At 36.2% G+C, this 27268-nt stretch overlaps 1 protein-coding gene across 4 annotated transcripts in view; it reads right to left on the bottom strand.

Annotated features, from left to right (window-relative positions):
- LOC150092678 (uncharacterized) overlaps positions 1 to 27268 on the bottom strand; it is a 387183-nt gene that overhangs the window by 347646 nt on the left and 12269 nt on the right. For 3 of the 4 annotated variants that reach the window (XM_090414783.1, XM_090414781.1, XM_090414780.1), the window contains exons 1-2: positions 6484 to 6576; positions 2148 to 2254 (exon numbers count right to left, since the gene is read on the bottom strand). In XM_090414783.1, coding sequence (XP_090270909.1) covers positions 2148 to 2254; positions 6484 to 6486 — 110 coding nt within the window. In that variant the 5' untranslated portion in view covers positions 6487 to 6576. Of the gene's footprint in view, positions 1 to 2147; positions 2255 to 6483; positions 6577 to 27268 lie in introns of those variants that run through there. The other variant, XM_090414782.1, reaches the window with a different exon arrangement.

Below are 27268 nucleotides of genomic sequence, written 5' to 3' on the forward strand. Positions count from 1 at the left end.
TTTATCAAGTCATTGATTCCAGAGATTGCAACAGGAAAAAAAATTAATCTTCTGCTATGCAATCAACAATACCAATACACAGTTATCAGCAGGAATACCAAGTGTCAGCTAAATACATTTTTACATAATGTTACCAAGAAATTATAATTTTAGATAATGGACCGAGAAATATCACATAACTCAGTGCTTTTTTATCTTTATTAACTATAAACGTAAAAGTATATAAAGGTACTGGTAAAATATTATTTTACCAGTACCTTTAATTAACAGCGATACATGTGTAAGGAATAGTTTTAATTTTCAACTTTTTCTGCTAGCAAAGAATGTATCAGCAACTACTGTTTTATAATAAAAGTGATGCACAGGTCTGTCGATCTATAGTCTGCCAAATATAATAAATCATATTACTCTCTAAAGCCAATAGTTGATTGGTTATTCAACTTACCAAAATCACAAAATTTGTCCAACATTCTTCATCCTCTTACATGACATATAACAAAAATGTCAGCCTTTTTGTCTGAGTGGACAGCATATCCAATTAACAGGATTTAGATCCAAATTTGTTAATTTGGATCTAAATCCTTCAATATAATTCAATATATTTTGTTATTCAGTCTAATAGAAAACCAACAACACACACAGAGGAAGATATCTCCAAACAAAGTCTCACCATGGTCCATCACAAAAAATAGGTATTATGAAAACTCTTTGAGAGTGGGCATATAACATTTCCAACAGTATAGAAAAGAGAAGCTAAGAAAATTAGACAGATGTATTTAAATCCTTTAAATACATCCATCTAATCCTTTCAAACAATGGCTATAATATAAAAATGGTTGAGAGCATTCTAAAAGACTTCCATACAAAAGATGGACAAGAAAAGCAACAAGAATATAGAGCAGCAACATCTATCCCTTACATTTGGTCTGTCATGATCAAGGATATGTCAACAAGGAATAAAAGTTGCTTTCTCTCCACTAAACAAGATCTCATATCTCCTTCAAGTTCTGAAACCTCTCCATGCACCACTGAAAAAACCAAGTGTACACAAGATCACATCCTGTTCATGTGGAATTTTCTATACTGGCTAGAGGAGCTGATCAGAAAAGATAGATATGTTGGAGCACATCAAGGATGCAAAAAACAGGTTTAGCAGTAACTTTGTGTCTGTTTTATTTTATCAAAAATAAAACAGACACAAAACATCGAGTATTATTGCAGCATACAAAAATGGTTGAAAATGACTACAATTTCTTCATCAGTGCATTGAAAGGGTCATCGGAAATGTTCCAAAACACACATTTTATTTTTCTATGTTTATGGTTTCCATTCATTTGCTTGTTGTGTACTTTAACTGTTTTTATTTCATTTCACTCTACTGATGACATGTACGCAAATCTAGTAGAGACTCATATTCAACAAATTTAACAGTGAACAGCCTACTTGTGAACTTATACTGGACTTAAAAAAGTTGAAAACATATTCTCCAACCACAAAAGCAAGGCTTAATATATTATGGCTCAAATCAAAGTCAAACATCTAATGTTTGACTTCTTGATTTGTTTCAAGATTTCTTGTTTTAAGAAATTCCTTGCGAAAAATTTCTTGTTTAAAGATTTCTTGATTTCACCCAGCATGAAGCTGACAGTGTCAGAGGGGTTTTTTTGTAATCATTCCGAATTAAGATGTAATGTAATTAAAAACATCACAGCATCTTTAAATATAAGCATTATTTAATGAAGGCTCCCAAGTCAACCAAAATCTTTTATCATAATGATCAAAGATATTACTAAAGTTTTAGGAATATGTAATTTCTAACTGCATCAGTATATTTCAAAATGCCATGGTTCTTAATGATTTAAATGTTTGCAATTATACAGTCCCTAACATTTGCAACATTAACTACCAAAACATGCTTATAGCTAAAAATCACCAATAATATACATGTAGTTATAATTACTTATATTTAAATTTTCTCCATGATTCTTTTATTCTGTAGGCTAACAAAGAGACATTTCAATGACTGGTTCAATTTCATTCCTGATGAGTACTGGAAATTTACAGAGATCAAGAACAGGAGATAGGGAAAATACAACAAGAGCATATTACATAATATAAACATTAAAATTAATTGACAAAACACATACTTGTTTAGGTCATCCAATTTCCTTTTCTTTGTCCCAAAAAAAAATGTATTTCTATTACTATTCCATGGCTGAATATACTGTACTTTCTCAAGCATCCCCAGGTTGCTCTATGGAGGACAAAATGAATAAATATTATGATTCCTGAAATTAATGCAATTCTACCTTGTGAAAATTATAAAACTTTTAAATTCATAAAAGTTAATACTTAGAAATTATATGTGCAAAAGTGCAAAAAATGAGCTGAGAGGTAAATTTTTTTTTACTATGATTCAGATGTAAAATTTTAATCTTCAGCAACATGAAGATGGCTAAACATAGAAAACCTGCTACCTGTGCCAATGGTAGCTGTGCCTTCTAGTCCCTTCTCTCCACCTGTGCTTGTCTTATCTGGATAGCAGTATTGCAATATCACTTAAAGACAAATCTGACATCTTGGCATCCTTCTTGTCTGACTTCTGCATAGATGACTAAGGCAAATTACCCCCTTTACCTATAACATTGCATTATGACTCCAGGCCTTCCACCAGAAAGACGAGCAAAAGATTCTTGAACAACCTGGATGCCAAAAAAGATTTCTGATCCTGATGGCATATTGCTATTTCGTGAGTATGCATTGCACACCTAACACACTCTGAATACATGCCCTCAATATATATATATATATATATATAATCAAAAATATTCTGTTTTGTCCAGTCTGCAGCTACTCACCAATTAGCAAATGCATTCTCGAGCGCTGCTCATCACCATGAGAACCAGGTGATGAAAGCTCTGCACTATACATGAGCCTCGACAACAGTCTTATACAATGGAACCATAACCTATTTCTGCATTATCTGACGTAATGACTTCACAACTTGTGCAGTGTCTGCTGACTGTCAAGTCTTTGTCCACTACTCCCAGATCTCTCATCACCTCTATCTCCTTCATAATTTCACCACAAAGTGTGTACAGTACTTTGCACTCCACCATTGCCAACCAAATTCTGGACCTCACACTTTGCAAGATTGAGCTGACAGCTCCACTCACTTGCCCATTTATAAAATCTATTAAATATAATCAAATACATTATATACAATTCAATATAATCATGCAATCAATTTGTCCACCCGTAAGGCTATCTATTTGATTCCTCATAACTCTCCACCTAAACCCATTCCAATATCATTAATATATAAGTTAACAGCAATGATCCAAAAACATACCTCTGCAGCAAGTGCTACAGAGGTATATTGTTGACCTTAGACCTAGGCAAGATGAACACCTGCTCTAAGCACTGTGCTTTTTATGGAAAAATAAATTTTATAGAATAAATATATAATAATTTATGAATTATACATCTCTATTTTATTACTCATCCAAACATTGCCAGCCCATCAACAGAACAGCCAGGGGTAGTACGGTAATATTTAAATTCAGTCATTTTTGATATTTTGCAGACTATCATATAAAACCATAGCTTCACATTTTTTTTTTTTTTTTTTGTTATGAAATGATATATTGTCAAGGTAGGAGGATAGAACTTATTTTATTTGAGTTATAAATCAAGCGAATAATTTGTTTGCTTTATTTATAACTTTCAAATATTTAAATATGGAATATGAGCCTCCATTTGTACTCTTGCCCCACATTCAGCAAATGTTAAGAGGGCCTGCTTGTGGCACCACTAGTGATATTCCAATCAAACATCCATTCCAAAATTAAGTTATTAACTCCTTGTGTGGCAATCTATCAAACATTCTTGCAAAGTATACCAATGTATATGCATCTCCCTCGTTTAGTATTCATTATAAAAATTATGGAAACAACTACCGTGTTAAAGAAAAACTTTAAGTGATTTAAACGTTGAGCAATTATTTTTGTTTAATATAAACCAAAATAATCACTCGACGTTTCGACCTCAACATCTGGAGCTTACACTCAAGTATGAACAAGCTCTTAAACAAGGATTACAAATTATTAGCAATACATTTATAAATAATGGCTTTAGCAAAAATACTATCAATAAAGTTCATCAAAAAATACATATAATATAGATTACAGTAAAATCATAGCTATCCCATACATTAAAGGATTGGCAGAAAAAATAAATAGAATTCTAAACCATTATAATCTTAATGCCACTTTTAAACCACTTATTAAATTAATAAACATATTCAACTCCTGTAAGGATCCTCCTCCTCACCTGTATTGGTGGAGAGAAGGATCCTTACAGGAGCTTATAGTGGTGAAACTGGACATACAATTCCTATCCATAAAAAAATGATACATTAAATTTGACACCCTACACCAAATTGACTGGAAAAGTATCTATTTTTTTTACATCATACAAAAACCTTGTATGCATGCAAATTAAAAGAAGCTTGTGAAATTTTAATCAACCATCCTAATCTTAACCATAATGGTAGCATAAAAATCCCAAGAACACATTCCCAAGAATTTGGATGCCACACATTCAGCCCACTTATATGTGTACTTATATGAATAATTATGTGAAACCATGTTGCTCTCTAGCATAATTTATTTTTTGTAACCAAATAGATAATAATAACAACAGGACTCTAGCGTTGATGTACTAAGGGTTTTTTTTTTTTCTTTTTTTTTTTTCACCCTAGTTCATGTCAGTAGTTTTAATGGTTGACCAAATTAATGTAACTTTAGCATACCATGGAGACTGTAGTGTAGCTTGTTTCTTTGTATACAGGGTGTCCCTGAATTCATGACCCAAACGTGAGGGGATGGTAGTACACACCGAAACCACTAATATTCATCATAGAATATGCGGCCACAAACGTAGTGAGGAGTCGGAAATGAAGGACATCAGGTTTTCAGAGTGACATTTATTGGAGATCATTACAACAAATGCTCAAACGTCCGCCCACCAATGTTGATACACGCGGCACAATGGCAGAGTAGTGATTGGCATACCTGCTCGTAAACACCGGGCTTGTCATGCACATCACCGGCTACAACGGACAGTCTGGCTACCAGATCCTCTGCAGATTGCATGAGCATCTCGTACACGACACTCTTCAAATGTCCCCACAGAAAGAAATCGAGACGAAAGATTGGGTGATCTGGGGGGGCCACGATGGGACCACCGCACCCAATCCATCGGTTCCTAAATGTGGCATTAAGATGCAGACGCACGTCCATGCTGAAGTGGGCAGGTGCCCCATCATGCTGGAACCGCATACGGGAGCGGATGGAGATTTGAACATCCTGAAGCAATTCCGGCAAAACCTGTTGCAGAAAAATACAGTACGTTTGTCCATCGAGACAGTCTGGCAGTAGGTAGGGTCCAATTAAGTAGTCATGCACGATTCCCCCCCCCCAAGACATTGACGGTGAACCATTGCTGGTTCGACTGTGGACGTGTACCATGGGGGTTCTGGGTCATCCACAAATGCGCATTATGGACATTGACTCACATGAGAAAGTTGATACATCCGAAAAGAGCACATGAGTGGGAAAATCGGGCTGTATGACACTTTACTGCAGGAACCACTGGGCGAAATCCATGCGCAGGGAATAATCAACAGCTGTCAATGCCTGCACTCGCTGCAAATGATAGGGGTGTAGCCCTATTTCATGCAGTACTTGCCAGACACTGTTCCGATGTACACCCAGGCTCCAGGCAGTGGACCGCGTACTTGTACTTGGGTTATCTGTCACCATACACAAGATGTCCTCACTCATAGCTGACGTTCTGACCGTCCGTGCTCGTCCGGCATCATGTCGAATGACGTGGAAGGTGCCTGCCTCACACAGCTGACGGTGCAATTGCACAAATATTTTATGATCGGGCCCACGGCGCATAGAATATCGCTCATGGTACAGTCTGCGCCTCTCTACCATTGCCCTCAGCTACACCGTACATCAGATGCATATCGGCTTTCTCTGCGTTCATAAACTGTTCCATCTCATATCCGGTCGACACTGAGAATGCTGGGGTTTAGCCGACCAGCGCTTTTAAGCCGTGTCACCTCGTCTGCGCTTCTACTGGCACCAGGCTGCGTTTGCAGCCGCATATTCTATGATGAATATTGGTCGTTTCGGTGTGTACTGCCATCCTCTCACGTTTGGGCTATGAATTCAGGGATACCCTGTATATGTGTATACTCCAGAAGATGACCTTAATGTCAATGTCGAAATATCAAGTGATTATTTTGGTTTATATTAAACTGAAGTTTTACTTTAACATGGTAGTTGTTTCTATAATGAATGCTGATCACTGTGTAACCATGAAGGAAAAGATTCTTGTTCAGCATTCATCACCTTGTTATAGTACATAAGATGGTAAAACATGACCTCACTTTACTAATTCCATACATACCATAGAATCATCACCAATCTCTCCAACACCTTAACAACTCCAGATCAGACGAGGTGTGCATTTGACAGGAAAGAGAATGATATCACAATTAAGGACATGGATGTGTCAAGGTTGGGTTTAGATGTGGTGACTTTCTTCGATAGTGGATCTTGCTTTAAGAGATGAAAACACCAGACTATCAAAAACGTAAAGAAATGCTTACATGCATGTTCTTAATTATAGCAATAAAAGGATTAATATAATTTGTAGCTTTAACCTTTAAATTAAATTTAAACATACTCCACAAAGGTGAACTTTGTGGAGTAGAACAATTTTACCTTCCTTCCATTCCTTTGGAACTTATGCTGTTGCAAGATTTGCTAAACAAGCCATGGCTGATGCAAGCTCTCTGGAACAATTTCTGAAGTCCTGAAGTCACATGGTGATATGTCATTGTCTTATCGCATTTTTAACATCAAGCTTACTTAACTCCTCATAATACTAAATCTTGCTCACTCATCAGTCAGCTCATCAGCAAGCTCCATGAGTTTTGTTTATTTATGCAAGCATTAGATTGTCTAATTAAACATAATTATATCTTTTAAACCAAATTACTAGGTGTGATTAAGAAAATTCAGAGAAAATATATACCGTATTTTTAGATAGATAACGCACGCGTTATCTATACAAAAAAGTCTAAATTTGTTAAAAATGAATATGCACGGTATACATTTGAAAAGTATGAGAGGTAAATCAAATGTAATAACAAAACTGAGGTAGAAGTATTACTTAATATTTATTGAACATTACACTATTCAAATCCAAAAAATTCTTCATCAGACTCGATATTGAAAGAATTAATTGTGTTAAAAATTTTGTTTGGTATTTCTTCAGCTTCATAATCATTGTCACCAGACACCACTGCATTCCCTTGTGCTTTAATGAAACCATTTCTAACACAGTTTTCACTTACAGCAGCCCAATTTTCTACAATCCACGTAACTATATCTTTATATGACGTTCTTTTCATCTACCCTGTTTTGTTATATTCATGGATGCCATTCATCATCCAGTCTTCCCACCAGGGGGTGCGCCAGTAGTGTCCAGCGCCTGTGTGCAAAACTTTAGTTGGCACCCCCTATATCCCTCCCCCGAATAAAAAAAAAAACACTTTATGAAAACGTTATTTTTAATATTTGTTGTCAATAAAGTGAGTATTTCATTTTGAAATTTATCTTCTAAATAGGAGGGCATATTTTTAAAGTTGGGATCATTAGCTACATGTCACGTGTATTTCGATATAAAAGGATCAAACTTTTCTAACATTTCAATGCATTTTAAAAAATTGCCATCATTGCGATCGTAAAGTTTACTTTTACCACGAAGAGCTAGATTTTGTTTGCCTAAAAACTGTACTACAAAAATTATTCTTTTTATAACTTCATACCAAAGTTTCCTTTCATTATCTAAAACTGTTTGTAGCAAATGATCAATACAAGATTTATTTTTAAGGATGTAATTAATTCTGTCCATTTTTTGTAATTGTTCAAATGATTTAAATTTTTCTCATGACGATTCAGGTACATTTCAAGATGTTGCCTATATTCTGCTATTATCAGCAGAATATAGAATAAAGCTAAAAACTGCAGCAGATTTTCTTATATATGTTTAGAGCAAATGCGAGTGTGAATAAGATTAAACAAATTCAAATGCACATCATCCTATAAACAGTAAACTCATGCCAGTTCAAGTTTTACTTGTTTAGGCTAAACTACTTGCTAGAACTAGGATCAGAATAAAATAAGATCTTAAGGAATAATAACAAATAAGTGATTATAAATAATTTGTTTAAGACAAATCTATAAAATACAATTAAAATTTAAACAAAAATGTAATTTATTTTGATATAATTAATGAATTTTTTTTTTTTAAGTATTTCCTGCTTGCCTGAAATCTTTGGTGCCTTTACTATCTTTGCACCTGTGTGCATCACACATATGGCCAGCGTGCCCCTGCTTCCCACTTAGCCCACAAATTGTCTTTGAATGGTTTATTTACTGCAAGATCAAGGGGTTGGAGTTTTTTTTTTTTGTTAAACCATCTGGAATGACGGCCAATTTGGAATATTTACAATTGTTTTAACTTCTGCTGTCGTGTGCGCCCTACACGAATCCAACACTAACAAAGATTTTGGGTTGAAAAATGCCATTTTTCTCTTTCGCCACATATTCTCCAACCAAAATTTCATAACCTCAGAATTTATCTAACCTTTATCGTTAGCAGTAACAATAATATCTTTGGAATCACAACCTTTTGAAACTTACAGGAACCTCATTCATATTCCCAAAGTGACAAGCATCAACCCAACAAAAGTTTTCTCTCAGAAACAAATGAAATTTAGCTACTTTTGCTTCTCAGTCACACGGCAAATTTTGTCTAACACTGTGGAGGAGCACACACTTAAATTCTTTCTCTTCATAAATCCAAAAACCCAAGATGGGTAGGCCTTGAAATCTTTTATATTATTGTTTTGTGCAATTCTTTTCGATTCCTGCAACACACAGACAGAAGAACAGTGAAGCTGGTAGAACAATCTACCAGCTTCACGATTCCCATTTTTCCTTTGCTACTTCTACCACTTCAAGCTTGAACTGCGCTGTGTAGGATTTTCTCCGAGAAGTACTTCTGTCTTATTTGTTTATATTTTGTTATTAGATCTGTAATTCAGATCTAATAACAAAATATAAACAAATAATGATTTACTTTATGAAATATTTTAAAACAGGCTGTACGGAATAATCAACCACTGCTACTAGCAATGCACATGTTTTAAAGAATTCCTCCATCCTCTGTCTGTACTTCTCTACCGCTAGTTGGTGCATGCACGTTATCTATACATTAAAAGGAGAGATGAAAATGTTGGGGGTGCGCATTATATATTAGGCACGCATTATCTATCGAAAAATACGGTACTTCAAAATTCAGTCTCTTCTCCCAAAAAAAATTGTATAAAATATAGCTGTTTTGTACCCATGTCTTAACTTATCCTCACTGGCACGAAAAAAAGCATACATTCAATATTCTACCCAAAACGTGTCAACTTTATGTAACTGAGGAAAACAATTTAAATTGTAATCATAATTAAGTTCTGTTGTCAGTAACAATTTAAATTGCTTTCCTCAATTATGTAGTTCAGTAATTGAGCAATTTATATCAGTTATAATTGGGATCTGATGATGCTGGTTAGAAAACCAGTGAAATATTATTAGTGAGTTTAATAAACATTTTTTTTTCCTCTCTTGGTGTTGTTTATACCATAAAACATTATGTATCATCTCATTCATTATCACTGCTCTTCTCCTATTGTCATACTGAAGCTCTGACAAATTTTTGTTGCACAATCCCCAACATCAATCTCAACTGTCTTAGTAGACAACTGATGCTAGCTCTCAGCTTATTCATGCCAACTATCACTCTCATCTCCTCTACAATTTTACCTTGCTTCATTGCCACATTTTCTGTTGTTTCTCTCAGCAAGCATTCTTCTGAAGAACTCTGACTTGCACACCCTGAATTATTCAATCTCCATACATGACACACAGAACAGCTTCTTTTATTCTTCTCTCACTGGCATCTGTAAACCTTTCTGCTGCCAATCTCTCAATCCTTTTCCCAATTAACTCCTTCCTCTCATCTCTCTATCCCTGCTCCCACACTCAACTTTTGCCAGTGTTCCCTCACTTTCATTGTCTCTTACATTCTCTCACCTTCTCCCTTGCTCTCTCATATTCTTCTCACACCTACGAGCCATTTATGGGTTCAATATCCTTCAAGAACTTTAAAGTCTTTAAGAAATGCTGAGAACATGGATGATAATGAGAACTGAACTAATGCCAAATCCTCATATATAACCTCATTTGTTCAGTATTTTGGTAGGCATCCACTTATTCAAGTGGATGCCTACCAAAATACTGAACAAATAAGGTTAAATATAGAACAAATGCCTACCAAAATACACACAAACAGGAATGGGCTGATAATTTGGGAATTAGCTGACCTTCTTAGCTGAACCATACTAACTGAGATAACTAGTAACATCAGATCTATGCTGTTATTCATGAAATGGGGAAGAAAACAGTGAAAAATCAGCTAATAGAACAAACACACTGAACATCAGCAGAATTGATGACACCCATCAAAGTAAGAAATATCAACAGAAAAGAAGTGGAACAGGAAAAAAAAAAAAAAAAAATTAGAGAAGACCATGTCACCATAATTGGTTCACCCAGGCAAAGATTACAGATTACAATACATAAGATTAGGCTAAATAATAATAAAAAGATGTTTTATTCAGAAAATGGTGATCAGAGCAAGTAAGGAATAGCTACTCTATTCCTTACTTGCTCTGAGTAATTTGGAGTAATACAAATATAAACCTCTTGAACAGGGACGCACCAGTAGTGTCGGCGCCTGTGTGCAAACCTTTAGTTGGCACCCCTATACCCAGTAGTGTCTGGCGCCTGTGTGCAAAACTTTAGTTGGTGCCCCTATCCCCCCACCCAATAAAAAAAATCACTTTAAAAAAACGTTTTTTTTTTAAAGTATTTCCTCCTCTTTGGCACTTTACTATCCTGGTGCCTGTGTGCATCACACACATGGTGCCAATGCGCCACTGTTCTGGAATGGCAAGCACTTTCAACTAGTGAAGCAGCTAAACATCCAAATAGGCAATTGGACTTATATTGTGTCCATGGTACCATAGATTTTAATGAGAAAAAAAGTGGTGAAAGTTTTCAAGTCATTAGAGGAGGCAGATGACACAAGAAAATAAAAACCTGGTTCTTGTTAATGTTTAAATTGCAGAGTAGAAAATGAACAAAATTTTTGGGAAACTTCAATTAAAAAAACAAAAACTAATAATTATTAAGTACCTATTGGATGTCTGTTCAGGACATGTAGTTTATCACACGTTTCAATAAAATAATGCATAAATTCATCATCACCATTGGTGGCAACCTTATATAGGTCCTAGCTTTTTTCAGAAACTTCTGTCAGCCTTCCTTTTCACTACTAAGTTTCTCCAGTTTTTAACTCCAAAAGTCTTAATATTCTGGATCACTCCATCTTTTCATCTCAATTTATGTCTTCCAATTTTCCTTTTAGCCTAGCACTGAATATTTTCTTATCAATTGTTTTTATCCAAGCATATAATATGCCCTGCCTAAAAACTATCGATTTTAATGTACTTTATAATGTCTGGCTTGTAAAAAAAAAAGTCATGACTATTATTGATTGATATTAATATCAATATGTGCAATAGGTCCTGTGGCCTTTTGTGTGTGGATCAGATATATATATATATTAAGGGGGAAAAAAACTTCATCCTCATTAAAGACACAAGAGTATATAGATTTGGAAGAGAAAGTAATCACTGTTTAGTTTTGCATAGAATTCAAATGAATATCAAACTGAAAGGAAAAATATGTACCAAAAAAAAAAAAAATCAAAGTTGAGCAGATTTCAAGAGGTGAAATCCAGATTCAAATATACAATTATCAATCAAATAAAAATGAAAGTTTGTAAAACAAGAAAACAACCATTAGAAAAATATGAAGAAAACAAGCAGTAGAAAAATATGAAGAAAACACTGATTCATCTGGGAAGGTATATGTTGAATTTAACTACAAGGATAAAAAATCTGAACTTCACGTGGACTCAAGTTAGTTGTCGTGAAAAAGAAACATACCAAAAGTTCTTACCAAAAAAGTACTGCAGGCAACCTGAGAGATTACAGAAAAAATATAAGAAAGATAAACCTTATTAAAAGTAATTAAATAACAGTCATCAGACTATTCCAGTAAAGACATCAAAAATAATTATGGAAGTGACAAAATTTTCTCGAGGCTACTTTAAAATGAATCAGATGATATAATAAAATAAAAATGAAAGTTTGTAAAACAAGAAAACAACCATTAGAAAAATATGAAGAAAACAAGCAGTAGAAAAATATGAAGAAAACACTGATTCATCTGGGAAGGTATATGTTGAATTTAACTACAAGGATAAAAAATCTGAACTTCACGTGGACTCAAGTTAGTTGTCGTGAAAAAGAAACATACCAAAAGTTCTTACCAAAAAAGTACTGCAGGCAACCTGAGAGATTACAGAAAAAATATAAGAAAGATAAACCTTATTAAAAGTAATTAAATAACAGTCATCAGACTATTCCAGTAAAGACATCAAAAATAATTATGGAAGTGACAAAATTTTCTCGAGGCTACTTTAAAATGAATCAGATGATAAAAGCGATATAAAACTGAAGATCAAAATATTCTGAATGTTTGGAACTATTACTCTGAAAGACAAATGAAACTAGCAGTAACAAAACAAGAGTACAAATTTTTAAGAGGAACCAAACCAGCCAGCTTAGTTGGCTCAGTGGTTAGCATATCTGCTCTCCAGCCAAGAGGCAGCGGGTTGGAATCCCGCCATGGGCATGGATGTTTGTGATCATCCTATGAACTGTGTGGAAAGTGCATCTGTGACCCTACTGCTTCTACTAGAAAAAGGCTTCTCTCTCAAAAACCTGGTGAGGTATGGGAGTGACTACAGACATCAAATGAGAAATTAAAAATAAAATTTTTTAAAAAACAAAATCAGGAGTACATATCAATATTTGAGATAGAAAAAGTTCTTAGAAACTTGGAATGTAAAAAGGCACATTTCACTATTTCTGACTAGACTAGAAATAGTGAAATATGAATATAAAACTTTCACAGTGGCTATGCAGAAATAATTCAGGCCTGGTCACATTTGAAATATAAAAATAGAGAAATAAAACAAATACTGTTTGGGCCACTGGTATAGCAAAAATGGAGGTAACATGTGTCGTGAGCTGTTAAAAAAAAACTATTAGTAGTAAGAAAAGATGGTGTTAATTTCATTGCCAATACTGGTTTTAACTTTATGCTAACAAACTGATCATTTTTTTTTTGTATGTTTGTGTGATATTTTGTTACAATTTTATTGTCTTAGTGTTTTCAGCATTGTATCCAACTATCAATTGTATTCTACATTGTGACTGCCGGTTTTAGCAATTTCTGAAGTCCCCCACCATTTAAAGACTATGTTATTCATAGCATAGTTGATGATTTTATCGATTTCTACAGATGTATATATGCATCCTAATGTTTAACCCGACGTTAGCAAGGTGGGGTGTCACAGACCCCAAAGATTTTAAATTGACTATAACTTTTTAACAACACGTGGCAGTGAGTCATGGCTCAGCATAGCTTCCCCTCCCATAACCTGCTACTCGACGCCATAGATGACAGGCTGTTGTGTGTCGTTGATCACATAATTCCAAGGTGCCCCAATGTGCAATTACAGAAAATTAAAATTTTTAGTTAGTGTTATCATTGGAATCTCAAGGCTAATAAATGTTTATTATTATATTAGCCTTCTTATAATTATATGTTTCTTCTGTAAACCAATACCAAAGTGCCTAAAAAATACTGATTTATTTAGTTCATTCATTATATAAGCTAGGAAGAGTATATTTTTGTTGAAAAATAAAGATGTTTAATTAGTTAAGTACTCTTGGGAAATAAATATTTAATTTTGTGGATCCATGTTTTTATTCTGTAAAATTACAGGGCACTTGAACAATACATAATCTAATATTGATTTAAAAGATATGGATTTCTATAATACACTACAGTATTTGGGTGGGTCTGTGGGACCCCACCCTTACCACTTTTGTTACATTTTCCCACCTCACCAGCGCGGGTTAAAAATTGTGGCAGGTTCGGGAATGGAATGTGTACATGTGCATGAAATGTAAGGCAGTGGGAGGCACTGGGCAACATAAGTACCTCGATCTCAGGATTCGACTGCAATGGAAACAGTGCTTCGAAAATGGATGATATTCATTTGTGGATATAGCTGTGGTACTCTTAACGAGGTAATGATCTTCACATTTCCACTCACGATATTATATGTAAGTGAACAGGACAGGCTTTAGAAGAAGATAAGGAATACGAAGACATGTATTTTTTTTTTCACGAATAATATTGGTAAGGCAAATAATAAAACTCAGCACATTGTAGGATTAAAATAATTAAAATGTAATAATTCATGAATAGATGATAGTTCGCCCACAGTTTGTAGATCTCTGCTTGGTGTCTTGCCAAGTATAGTCGATTCATGCTGAAGGGGAGAAAGAAATGAAGGGCGTACGGATTGGTCGCCAACATGTGAAATCACGTGCTTTATTGGTAAAAGTTTCCGACCGTTATACAAGCAACATAGTTAACTACAATGATCATAAAAGAGAAGTTAATTTTCCGACGTGTAATAATAAACAACTCATCCCACAATACGGACTGATTACCCTATTATTGGAATGGATTCTCCTCCTGTTAACATGCGCAGAAGTGTCGAAGGTCTCAAATCTGTGGATGTACTATACCAATAGCGTGTTGGAAGATTGGGAGAATATTAAAGATGTACACACCTCAGGCAGTGTAGCAGCCAGAGATGATTTGTCGGATGGTCATGATAGTGTGTGTGTGTGAGAATGAAAATTGAAAGCAGATTGTGTGGAGAGAGAGAGAGAAATAGAACTGCTGAGAACAGAGATTGAAGAGACAAAGACTGAATTGAGAAGGGTGAATGAAGATATTCAGAGGATGAAGAGGTTGGCTAATGCAAGACGAACAAGTGTAAGAGAACGGCATCAGAGAGCAACGGAGAGAATGAGAGAGACAGGGGAAGAGGAAAACTGCAAAATCAAGAGAGAGAGAGAGAGTGGAAGCAAGGGATGGAGAGATGAAAGAGATGGGAAAGTGGGAGAGAAAAGAAAGAGAGAGACTGGAAGCAAGGGATGGAGAGATGAAAGAGATGGGAAAGTGGGAGAGAAAAGAAAGAGAGAGACTGGAAGCTATAAGAGTTGGAGATGCCAGTGAGAGAAAGATGGATGAATCTGTTTAGAGCATCATATATTCATGAGATTCGATGAATCAGGGTGTGCAGAGTGCCAGAAGAGTGCTTGTCTGGTGGAAAGCTAGAGTGGCACTGGCGGTGAAAAGAGGTGAAAATGTGGAGAGGATAGTAATGGTTGCAATAAATGACCTGAGAAGAAGTATGAATTATGCAGTGCAAGATTTGAAGTTAAGGTTAGAGTCAGTGCAGCAGGATTGTGTCCGAAAAAAAGATAATGAGCATGTTGCCCCAGTATAATAATGGCGAATGAAGAAGAGCAGTAATAATGAATGAGACAATAGCAAGAATGTGTAAGAAAAGAGGTCTCAAATATGTGGATCGTGAAGTACATTTGAATGCAGAGGACTGCAGTCATTTGGAGTGTTTTTTTCTGGGCAAGTGAGTATATCGGAGGAGGGAAACGAATTGCACAGGTGGAATATAGCAGGGATGGCCTCATGTGGGGGATAGTGGCTTGAAATGAAGTATGAGGGGAGAAATAATGACTATAAGAATACTGGCAAGGCACTGGTTTTTCTGTATGCAAATGCTAAGAACATTAGAAATAAACGGAATGAGTTTGTGGCATTCACTGACTCGGCCTCTCCATGGGTTATTGGTATCAGTGAAACTTGGTCAACTTGTGACTTATTTTTAACGGTATTAACAACACCACACAATTTTATCAAAGAGATGTTTCATTAACTGCTTATATTTTGCTGAATTTCAACTCAGCATCATCAGAGCACAACACACTTGTACACGCGACAATGAGTGAGTGAAACAATACAATTACAATGGACAAAAGATCTGAAGTCCTATTTTTTGGCACCCTCTAACGGGGAAAGAAAAAAAACAGCTATGCGGGAGTTTCTCTTAGGATAACAGTCTTCCAAATTTTTGGCAAATTAATGCAACCATATCTGTTAAGGTTGGGAGAATTCTTCAAAGCCACTGATGACTCAAAAAATTATCTTTCAGATCTGTAACAACTCCTAAATAGCACATTCGTTTTCCTCCATCTAATCCTGTGTGAAGGAATGTCCAAAGCGTGGTCTGCCAGTCCTGACTTGCCATAGTAATAGTAGCGAATGTATTTTTCATGTTCTTCCAGGCAGATGTTAACTGATCTTCCTGTTTGCCCATAACAGGCCAAGTCACAGGGAACTTCATACACTCATGGGTGTGCTAAAGGTTGAAGTTTATGCTTAGGCGAGCGGATCAGTTGCTAGTTTGACATGAGGTTTGAAAGTGGTGCGAAGACCATGTTTCATCAATACTTTGGCTATCTTTTCTGATGTATCTCTGACATAGAGAATAGAAATGGTCATGTTGTGTTCTTGTGTATTAGGGGAGGGCAGAGTAATGGGCCTATGTAGTATTTTATAGGGATAATAGCCGTTGGCTAAGAACGTATGGTGCAGATATTTGAGTTCTGTGGTCAGAGCTGTATCATTAGAACAAATGGCTCTGGGTGTGTTTTTAAAATGCCTTACTGTTAGACTGGATGATGATGTGATTGTTTATGTAGGTATCTCTGTGTGTGTGTGTGGGGGGGGGGCTTTCTGTAAATGGAAAAAGATAGTGATCCATCTGAAAGGCAGGTGACTAATGTGTCAAGAAATGGTAAACAGTTATTCAACTCTTTTTCTACTGTGAAGTGGATTTTGGGGTGTTGGCTGTAGGTAGGTGACAAACGCATCCAAAGTGTCTTGTCCATGGGGCCAGATGGCAAACACATCATCTACATAGCATAACCACACTTGTGGCTTGTATTTAGCTGTGGTAAGTACTTTGTTTTCAAAGTGTTCCATGCAAAAATTTGCTAATCAGGGGGAGAGGGGGAACCCATAGCAGTACCATTAATCTGTTTGTAGAATTTTCCTCCCCATGTAAAGTAACCTGCATTCATAGTAAATTTAAATAATTCAAAAATATCAGGGAGAAATTTAGACTTGATTAAATCAAGAGTGTCAATAAGTGATACATTGGTAAATAAGGAGGTGATATCAAAACTAACCATTGTCTGAATTTTTTAAGATAAGATTTTTAACCAGTGTTTTGAAATGGATTGATTTTTTTTTACAAAAGTAGAGGAGTTGCCAGTAAGGGGACATGCATTTTGTTTATTAACTTATATTGCTGACTACTAATTATTATTATGTGACACCTCCAGGGAGTCCAAAGACTCATCGAGGGAGACTGTGCCTTACAGTTATCTACTGTAACTTTTGACACCTTGTATGTTGCTGTGTCCTCGGCAGTAATTCTGTTTATATGTAGATGCTGCATTGTGTAACTTAATTTTTGTACATGCATATCGTTTTCAAATTTCTTTAACTGTTTATGTATAGCTGTAAGTTTTACTATGCTGAAGTATGACCTTTGTTGTTTTTGTGCCAAATAAACTATAAACTAAAACAAACCCAAGCATTTACTAGCCCAAACTATCAATAAATCCAAGCTTTTGAGGAGGGAGAGTGAGAGAAAGAGAATGGCAGACAACTGTCATCACTATCTCATCATCATCATCATATTCCTGCCATGTACCCTCAAGGGGTGTACAGGATATGATAGTACTACATGAAAAAAATTACATCATTACTAGCTTCCTATCTACAATTTTCCTCCAAATCAGTCTGTTACTTGTCAAGACTACAACATTATCAGATCTTATATTTCTATCGTCTAAGGCAATTTGTACCGTATCAATCCACCTGTATCTTGGTCTTCCTCTGGGTCGTTTTGCTGCCAACCTGGCAGAGAACACTTGTTTTGCTAATCTTTCTTCACCCATTCTGTTTAAGTGACCATACCACCTGAGATTAGCTCTGCTAATGCACTCCTGGATGCTGACAATATCAAGTTCTTTCCTAATATCCTCATTTTTAATATGATATTGCCATTAATGCCATCTGTTCATGCCTCTAATCTTTCTCAGGACTTTCATATCCGCAGTCGCTAGTCTTTGGTCAAGTGTTTTACTTCTGACCCAGCTCTCAGATCCATAAATTAAAATTGGTTTGAACACTGTCTTGTATACAGCTAATTTAGTGTTCTGACTAATTTCTCTCTTATTCCATACAAATTTATTATACAAATTTGATATACAAACATGATATCAAAATCTCCAATTTTGATATCATGTTTAATACCACTTTCCTTCATAATGTGATCCATATAGATAATGAATAACATAGGGGATAATGTACATCCTAGTCTCAAATCAGATTTAACATTAAACCATCTTCCTGTACTTCCTTCAATTCTAACTGCTGACTTACAACTCAAATAAAGACTAAGTATTGCTTGATATAATGCCCCATTGACACCATATAACTGTAGCATATTGAATAGCTTCTCTCTTGGCACCTTGTCATATGCCTTTTCCAAATCGATAAAATTTAAATACAGATCTTTGTTATATTCCCATGCTCAACTATCTGTCGTAAAGTGAAGATCTAATTCTGACAGCCTCTATTTGGCCTGAATCAAGCTTGTTCTTCACCCAGCTTTTCTTCCACAATTCTTCTCAATCGTTTCTAAAGTATATTTGCATAGATCTTGCCAGGAACACTTAGTAGGGAAATACCTCTGTAATTCTCACATTCAGTTTTATTTCCCTTTTTATATATGGGTACTATGAGCTCCACTCCAATCATCGGGAATTCGTCCCTCTGTCCAGGCTTTCTGAACTATGCAGTGCAGCCAATGTAAGACTTTTATACCACCATACTTCAGCATTTCTGGTCGAATGTCATCTACTCCTGCTGCCTTTCCACATTTCAAGCCTTTGATGGCTTTTTCTACTTCAAGTATGGATATGTATTCCTGACTGCATGCCTGGTCAGTGTTTTTTACCACTGTGCTGTCATCACTGCTTGTTTCATTTAGCAGTTTTTCAAAGTAATTACTCCTACTTCAAGGATATCTTTTTCTCCCATTTTCATGTCACCTATCTCATGTCATCTTTTCATGTCGTATGACTGTCTCAGTCATATTTTCATGTCATCACTATCTCATGGATCTAAATCTTAACTCATTATTGTTTGTAATATTATAAGTTCAGCAATCAATTTTCTTGAGATGTGGGATTAAAATGCCACTTGTATGTACCAGAGATCTGCTGAATTAGTTGAAAACAGGCTTAGAAAAAGTTTCTCTAGTTGGTGACTTAAAATGATCTTTTATCAAGCAGCCTAGTGCTGCTTGATAAAAGATCATTTTAAGATACAAACACAATTTCCAAGGGCTACACAAAAAGCACCTCAATATACAATATAGTTAGAATCCCAACTAATTAACATTATGAATAAAAGACATCTTCATAGAATTTAAGGTGACACTACACTACAAGACAAGTGCCATCAATACATATGTGAGATTTTATGGATCTCAGGATCACTTCTAATTTTTTAGGCAATGACAACTAAATTATTAATTATAAAAACTAATTAATAACTATACTTCAGCAATGTTACATTGCCATCTACAGGGATCACAAAACAATATGTGCACGCAGGCACTCACACTAAGCAAATGAGGCTGAAGAAAGGCAACTGAAGTCGGTCCTAGACTGGGGGGTTGTAGCCATTGGCAAAGAAGGTGTTAAGGATATCGTTAAGTTCAGTAGTTAGGACATTGTTATCTGAACTGATTAATTTTGCCCTGTTATATAGGATTCTTTTTTTTTTTTAATTTCGTATCCAAACACAAGTAGTACAGTAGTAAGTAAGTGGTACAACATGATTTACAGCAAATTAGGATACATTACAATGAGATAAGCTTAGATTTGGTAGGTGAATTATACAGGGAATAATAATTAAATATGAAAAAAAAAAGGAAACTATACATAACTTATATACAATAAACTTGGTCAGATATTCCTTCAGTATCTTGCACAATCAACTGCTCTTTTTGTACAGGATATAAGGTCCTCTTTTGCACAAGGCGATGGAAGAAAGGGACAAGAAAGAAGGTGTTCCATGGACTGGGTTGTCCCACACTCACAATTGTCTGGGCCAGTGAGTTAGCCCCATTTGATACGGTTTTGTTTGCAGCGTCCTGTCATCCGGAGTCTGTTTAGGCTTTTCCAAATATTCCAGTCCAAGTGAGCACCATGTGGAAGATGTTCGGCTGTTGGAATACCAGTATTATTTTCAGGATATAATGCAAGCCATTGTTGAAGTCTTGTCTCTGGGAGGTTTTTAGGTGGTTCAATAGTTGTCAGAAAGCTATGTCGGGATCTTAGTCTTTGGGGCACTGCGGTCTGGCCGAACAGTGGGTGGCGTTCATCATTCATTTGTCTGTTTCTTTCATCAGCTGAGAATACAGATCATCGAATTGAAGGGGGGGGGGGGCAATACCAGCCAAAGTATACAGGTCTTTTAGTGGTGTTGGTTTCAGGCATCCTGTAATTAAGCAGCAGCTTTCATTCAATGCTGGATCAAGTTTTTCAGCATGGCAGGATCTGGACCATACTGGGCAGGTATATTCAGCAGAAGAATAGCAAAGGGCCAAGGCAGAAGATCTCAGTGTGCTAGGGTCTGCACTCCATTTGGAGGAGGTAAGCTTTCTTAATATGTTGTTTCTTGCATTCACTTTTGCCTTTGTTTTTTCTATGTGGGTTTTATATGAGAGGGTGTGATCGAGAGTCACACCGAAGTAGATTGGTTTCCAGGAATGTTCCATATTAGAGCCTTCCCAAGAAATCTGTAGCTTCCTGTTGGCTTCCTTATTGTTAAGGTGGAAAAGGCCAGTCTGGGTTTTCAAGGGGTTTGGTTTTAGTTGATTGCTGGTATAGTATGTGGTTAGACTATTTAAGGCAAGTGATAGAGTAGTTTCAATGGACTTGAAATTTTTTTGACTGAGTAGCTATGGCAAGGTCATCAGCATAGATAAAATTTCTAGTTCCTGGAAACATGGGAAGATCATTGACGTAGATGTTGAAAAGTAATGGTGATAACATTACTTTTCAACAAAATGGGGAGACCATTTTTTTGGTGGTGCCAGCGGCTCTTCCTACCCTTAAAGTCCATGTAAAAGTTTCTGTTTTCCAAGAGTGATTGGATCAGGAGGATAAGGCGATAGTCTCTAGTTATTCTGTATATTTTATTTCTGAGTGTGAGATGGTTTATGGTATCATATGCTGCAGTTAGGTCTACAAAGTCTACTCCTGTGGCTAGTTTTTGCTCATAACCATTTTCTATATACTGAGTGAGGTTGAGAATTTGTGATTTGCAGGATTTGCCTGGTCTAAAGCTAGCCTGCTCAGTAATAAAATGGGGTTCGATTAGGAGTTGTAGCCTATTCAGAATTAATCGTTTATAGAGTTAAAGAGGTTGCTGAGTAGTGATATAGGGCTGTAATTTTTTGCTTCGGTTGGGGTTTTCCCTGGTTTCAGAAAGGCCACCACTTTGGCATGCCTCTAGATAGTTGGTATCCTTAGGGTTCTGAGGCAAGTGTTGTATAGGTTTAATAACCACTCTTTAATCCTGGTTCCAAAATGTTTAATCTGTTCATTACAGACATCATCAAGGCCTACAGATTTTCTAGGTTTTAATAGGTTTATGGCAGCGTTGAGTTCATTGATGGTGAAATCTGAGTTAATCATATTTTATTCCTCACTTGAAGTTCTAAGTATCTTATTTTTTGTGTTTTTTAGTGAATTTTCCATTCAGCAGCAGCTGGTGAGCAATTTGCTTAGCTGTTACCTGCGGATGCTCATATGGCTTAGTGAAATCGTTCCTAATTCTGTTGATAAAGTTCCATGCCTTTCTGCTACTATGGGTCATATCAGGGGCTTCTATTTCTTTTTTCCATGAGGAATGCCTTTCCTCTGCCATCTTGGAGCATTTTTCTCCTGCTTGGATAGTCTCTTCTGAGAAGGGGTTGGTGTTGTAAAGTTGTAAGTAATCAGCATACTGGGCTTGTATGTCACTGGAAAGGCCTGGAATGTAGTTTGTGCGGCATCCTCGGGGAATGTGTCTGGTAGAGATTTTCCTCAGTATTTTTATGAATTCTGGATACTCTTGAGGGTTTGGAGGGACTTCTTCTATGGAGCGGTCAAGATCTTCCATGAAACCCTTCCAATTAGCTTTTTGGAAATTAAATTGTCTGTAAAGGACGATGTTAGGCATAATTGCTGGGCTGAATTGAAGCATTATAGGTCTATGTTGAGTATGTGGAATCGGATTTAAAACCTTTTTAACACAGATGTTGGATATTTTTGGGCTAACAAATATGAGGTCAGGGTTATAGCCTCCCTTCCATCTGCCACTGTTGAAAGATGCAGGGAGTTTTGGATTATGTATCAGGTTTAGAGAAAGGTTTTCAGCCCATTTTTCAACAAGTTCTCCATCTTCATTGAACTTTGTGTAACCCCAGTTAACAATATAGCTGTTAAAGTCACCTAATACAACATTAGTCATGTATGCATTATTATTGAGGAGGATGTCAGGGAAGGAGACTAGGATTCTTATAATCCATATTGTTAGGAGGGGTGACTGCTGGTGAATGTATCTACCTGTATGTCTAGGTATTCTGTAAACAGAAAAAGCCAGGGATCCATCAGGCTGGCATGTAATCAGCCTGTCTAAGAAACGGAGACTATTGTTGTTTTCCTTTTCCACGGTAAACTGGATCCTAGAGTGTTGATTGTTTAAGTGTGTTGTGAAATGTGGAGTAACTCTATAATACAACTGGCTCAAATCAAGAACCCCATCCTCATTCAATGTCTATACTGAAGCCCGTAACAAATACAAGAAAATTATCAATACTTCCAAAACAGAATTTGAACAGGCCAAAAGCAGGAAGCTTGCAGCCTGTCCAAACGGCAGCAGTGCCTTTTGGTCTCTTGCCAAAGCAATTGGCGGTAACTTTTTCCTACACCATTCCCACCTCTATCATACCCAGATGGCTCAATTGCAACATCACCCATAGAAAAAGCTAATCTCCTGGCATCACACTTTGCCTTCAATGCACACATAACTAACAATGGCAAATGCCCTCCAGTCATTCCAACTGCCAACATACAATGTCCCCTGTATCCTTTTGCCAAAAAGACATCACAAACCTGTTGTCTAAATTAGACACAAAAAGCCTCCTGGCCCTGATGGCATTTCTCCAATTATCCTGAAGGTCTGTATTTCGGAACTAACTCCTATCCTATGTCACCTGTACACACTCTCTTACTCCACTGGTATATATCCCAACACCTGGAAACTGGCCTATATTCAACCCATTCCCAAAAAGGGTGACAAATCACTGCCATCTAACTACCGCCCTATCTCACTCACTTCAGTCCTATCTAAAGTAATGGAGAAAATCATCAACTCTCAACTCCTAATCTACCTTGAAGGTACCCGGCTATTAAGCGACCACCAGTACGGATTCCATCAAAGCCGTTCAACAGAAGATCTACTCTCATACATCACCCATCAGTGAACAAACGCCATGGAGAAATTCGGTGAATCACAAGTAGTTGCACTTGATATCTCCAAAGCCTTTGACAGAGTCTGGCACAAAGACTTACTAAGCAAACTCCCATCATTTGGACTGCCTCGGGACTTCTGCAGATGGATTACCAGCTTCCTGCCTGGACACACACTATGTGTGATGGTAGATGGCTTCCTATCCTCTCACCATCCAACTAATGCTGGGGTCGCATAAGGTTCAGTTCTCTCACCGATCCTCTTCCTTCTATATATCAATGACCTACTTCAGTTGACCTCTAACCCAATACACAGTTTTGCAGATGACAGCACATTACATTCCTCCCTTTCATTTGACAAGCCCTACTCTACACAACTCACCTCAACCCACAGAACATCAACCACCACCGCCCTTAATTCTGACCTCCAAGCCATCTGCCAATGGGACACAGATAACATTGTCAACTTCAACACTAGTAAAACCCAGTTCTGTCTTATTTCTCACAAAAAAGAACCATTTTCCCCTAGCATTGTTTTCGATAACACTCAAATTCTCAGACAAGATGAAATTTCTTTTCTCGGAATTACTTTGACATCAAGCCTCTCCTGGCATAAACACATCACAACCACTGCATCCTCAGCTTCCAAAAAACTAGGTTTTTCTCTTTTGCTCAAGACACTACTTCATCTCTAAACAACTGCTAACAAGTCACAAATCTGCCCAGCTCTCGAATACTGCTCTCACATCTGAAGTGGGACTCCTAAAAGCTCCCTCAAAATGCTTGACTCAATACAGAGGAGAGCAATTAGACTAATAAATGACCCATTCCTCACCAACTCACTCCCCCCACTTTCACATAGACGCTTGGTCTCTGCAATCTGTATATTCTATAAATATTTCCATGGAAAATGCTCATCTGAAACAGCATCAATAATTCCCCTACCTTGTAAAGCCCATTGGGCGGCAGCTGTATGTCTTCTTTCCCTCATCATTCATCCCTGCTACTGCAGTACTGTGGAACAGTCTTTCCCCAGAAGTATTTCCCAAGGAATACAACATACAGGCATTCAAATCAAATGTAAACAAGTTTCTCCTTTTGCAAATCACCACCCATATACCGTACTAATGTACTATAGGTTGACCAACCAACCTTCTGTATATGGACCTAAAATAAATAAAAAAATAATTTAAAAAACAAAACAAAAAACACTCTGCCATTGCCTGTCCCAAGCCCAGATGAGAAAGGAGGATGGCTGTACTTGTGGCTAGCAACCATAATATGGAAAAAACATATTGCTACAGAAACCTCAACCATTGTTGGAAAACTGACACAAAACCAAGTGGGAGAAGTCCTGGGGAAAATGAAGCTAGCCAGTGAAAGCCCCATTGGGGAAGCTGACAGGTGGAAAACTCCAAGAAAAAACCTCTTTAGCCCAAAACTTTTAACCTAAATTGGATCCTGGAATATTAGGGCTGTACGAAAGTGGAAAAGCTAACTTACTAACCAGAGAAATGGACAGATACAAAATAGAAATACTAAACAAGACAAGATGGAATGGTAGTGGAGAAATCCAACTAACGACAAACAAATACATTTTATATTCTGGAAACCAGAATGGAGATGACACACACAGCAAAGGTGTAGCTTTCATGCTAACAACAGATGCTAGAAGAGCACTAATTGAATGGAAACCAGTTTCAAAAAGAATCATCAAAGCTAGATTTAAAACTAAATACAGAAATGTGACTATAATAAACATATATGGACCAAAAAACAATGCAAAAACAGAAGAGAAAGAAGTCTTCTATGATATGCTGCAAAAATAAGTAGATGAAGTAAAAAGTAAAGATATGCTTTTAATTATAGGTGATATGAATGAAAAAGTAAGAGATAGTAACGTGAGATATGAACGAATAATGGGAAAAGAAGGCTTAGGAAACTGTAATGATAATGGGGAAATCCTAAAAGACTTGTACTTTCAATGATATGATCATAAGAGGAACCTTATAAACATAAAGACATCCACAAACAGACTTGGATATCATCTGATAAGAAATCCAAAAACCAAATAGACCATATTTTAATAAACAGACCTTGGAGAACCTCTGATAGATGTAAGAGTTTGGAAAGGTGCAGATGCCTTTACAGACCACTTATTATTGATTGCAAAAATAAAAATGAAACTAAGAAAAATATTTAAAGGTAAGAACCAAAGAATGAAATACAATATATCCAAACTGAAAAACAAGGATACAAAAGACAAATATAAAGTAACATTAAGGAATAAATATGGAAGCCTTGTAGAACAACATAAGAAAATAGACATTGAAGAGAACTGGGAAAAAATAAAGAATATATTTAATAGTACTGCCAAAAAAGTTCTGGGAAGGCAGAGTAGGAATCACAAAGAATGGATCTCTGAAGAAACCTTCAAATTATGTGAAGAAAGGAAGGCTTTATGGAATACACTTCTGCAAAGTACAGAAGAAAACAAAAGAAATAGGGTAAATGAAAGATACAGACTTAAAAATGAACAGCTAAAAAAAATAAAAAAAAATAAAAAAAAAAAAAAAAAAGTGCAAGGAAAGATAGAAGAGTTTTCCTGGAAGAAATGTGTAAAGAGGCTAAAGAAGCAGCAAGTAAATTTGACCCAAAGAGGTTGTTTAAGATAACAAGAAAGTTAGCTAGAAAGAGTTTTAAAAGAGAAGGGCCTGAAAAAAATAAACAAGAAAAGTTACAAGTGAAGCAGACAAAGAAAAAAGTTGGGTAGAACATTTCCAAGAAATTTTAAATGGAAAAATAGAAAACCTAGAACAAGAAATACCAGAAATACGAGAAGAAGAAATACTTAAAATAAATACAGGAATTTTGCTAGAAAGAATGAAACAAGAAATTGAAACTAAACTGAGGAAAGAACTATAACTAAACTATAAATAACTCAGGCAAAAAGAAAACAAAAAACAATAAAGCAATTGGGAGTGACAATATACAGGCTGAACTACTTAAAGCAGATATAAACACTACTGTTGAAATGCTACACCCGCTATTTAATCAAATATGGAAAAAGGAGAAATGGCCAGATGACTGGAATACAGGACTCCTGGTGAAACTGCCAAAAAAGGAAGACATAACACTTTGTAAAAATTGGAGAGGGATTTCACTTCTAAATGTTGTGAAGCAGACATTCTAAAGTAAAAGTAAAGTATTTACTAGAATTTTGCTAGAAAGAATGAAACAAGAAATTGAAACTAAACTGAGGAAAGAACAGGCTGGGTTCAAGCCAAACAGATCTTGTGTTGATCAGAATAATAACATTAAGAATAATTGTTGAACAGCCAATAGAGTGGCAGAGTAGCCTATATTTGGGATTCATCGACTTTGAACGTGCAT

The sequence above is a fragment of the Typopeltis vanoorti genome, chromosome 25 (assembly GCF_054136105.1).
Source record: "Typopeltis vanoorti isolate ZY-2024b chromosome 25, IOZ_Tvanoo_1.0, whole genome shotgun sequence".
Taxonomy (NCBI): domain Eukaryota; kingdom Metazoa; phylum Arthropoda; class Arachnida; order Uropygi; family Thelyphonidae; genus Typopeltis; species Typopeltis vanoorti.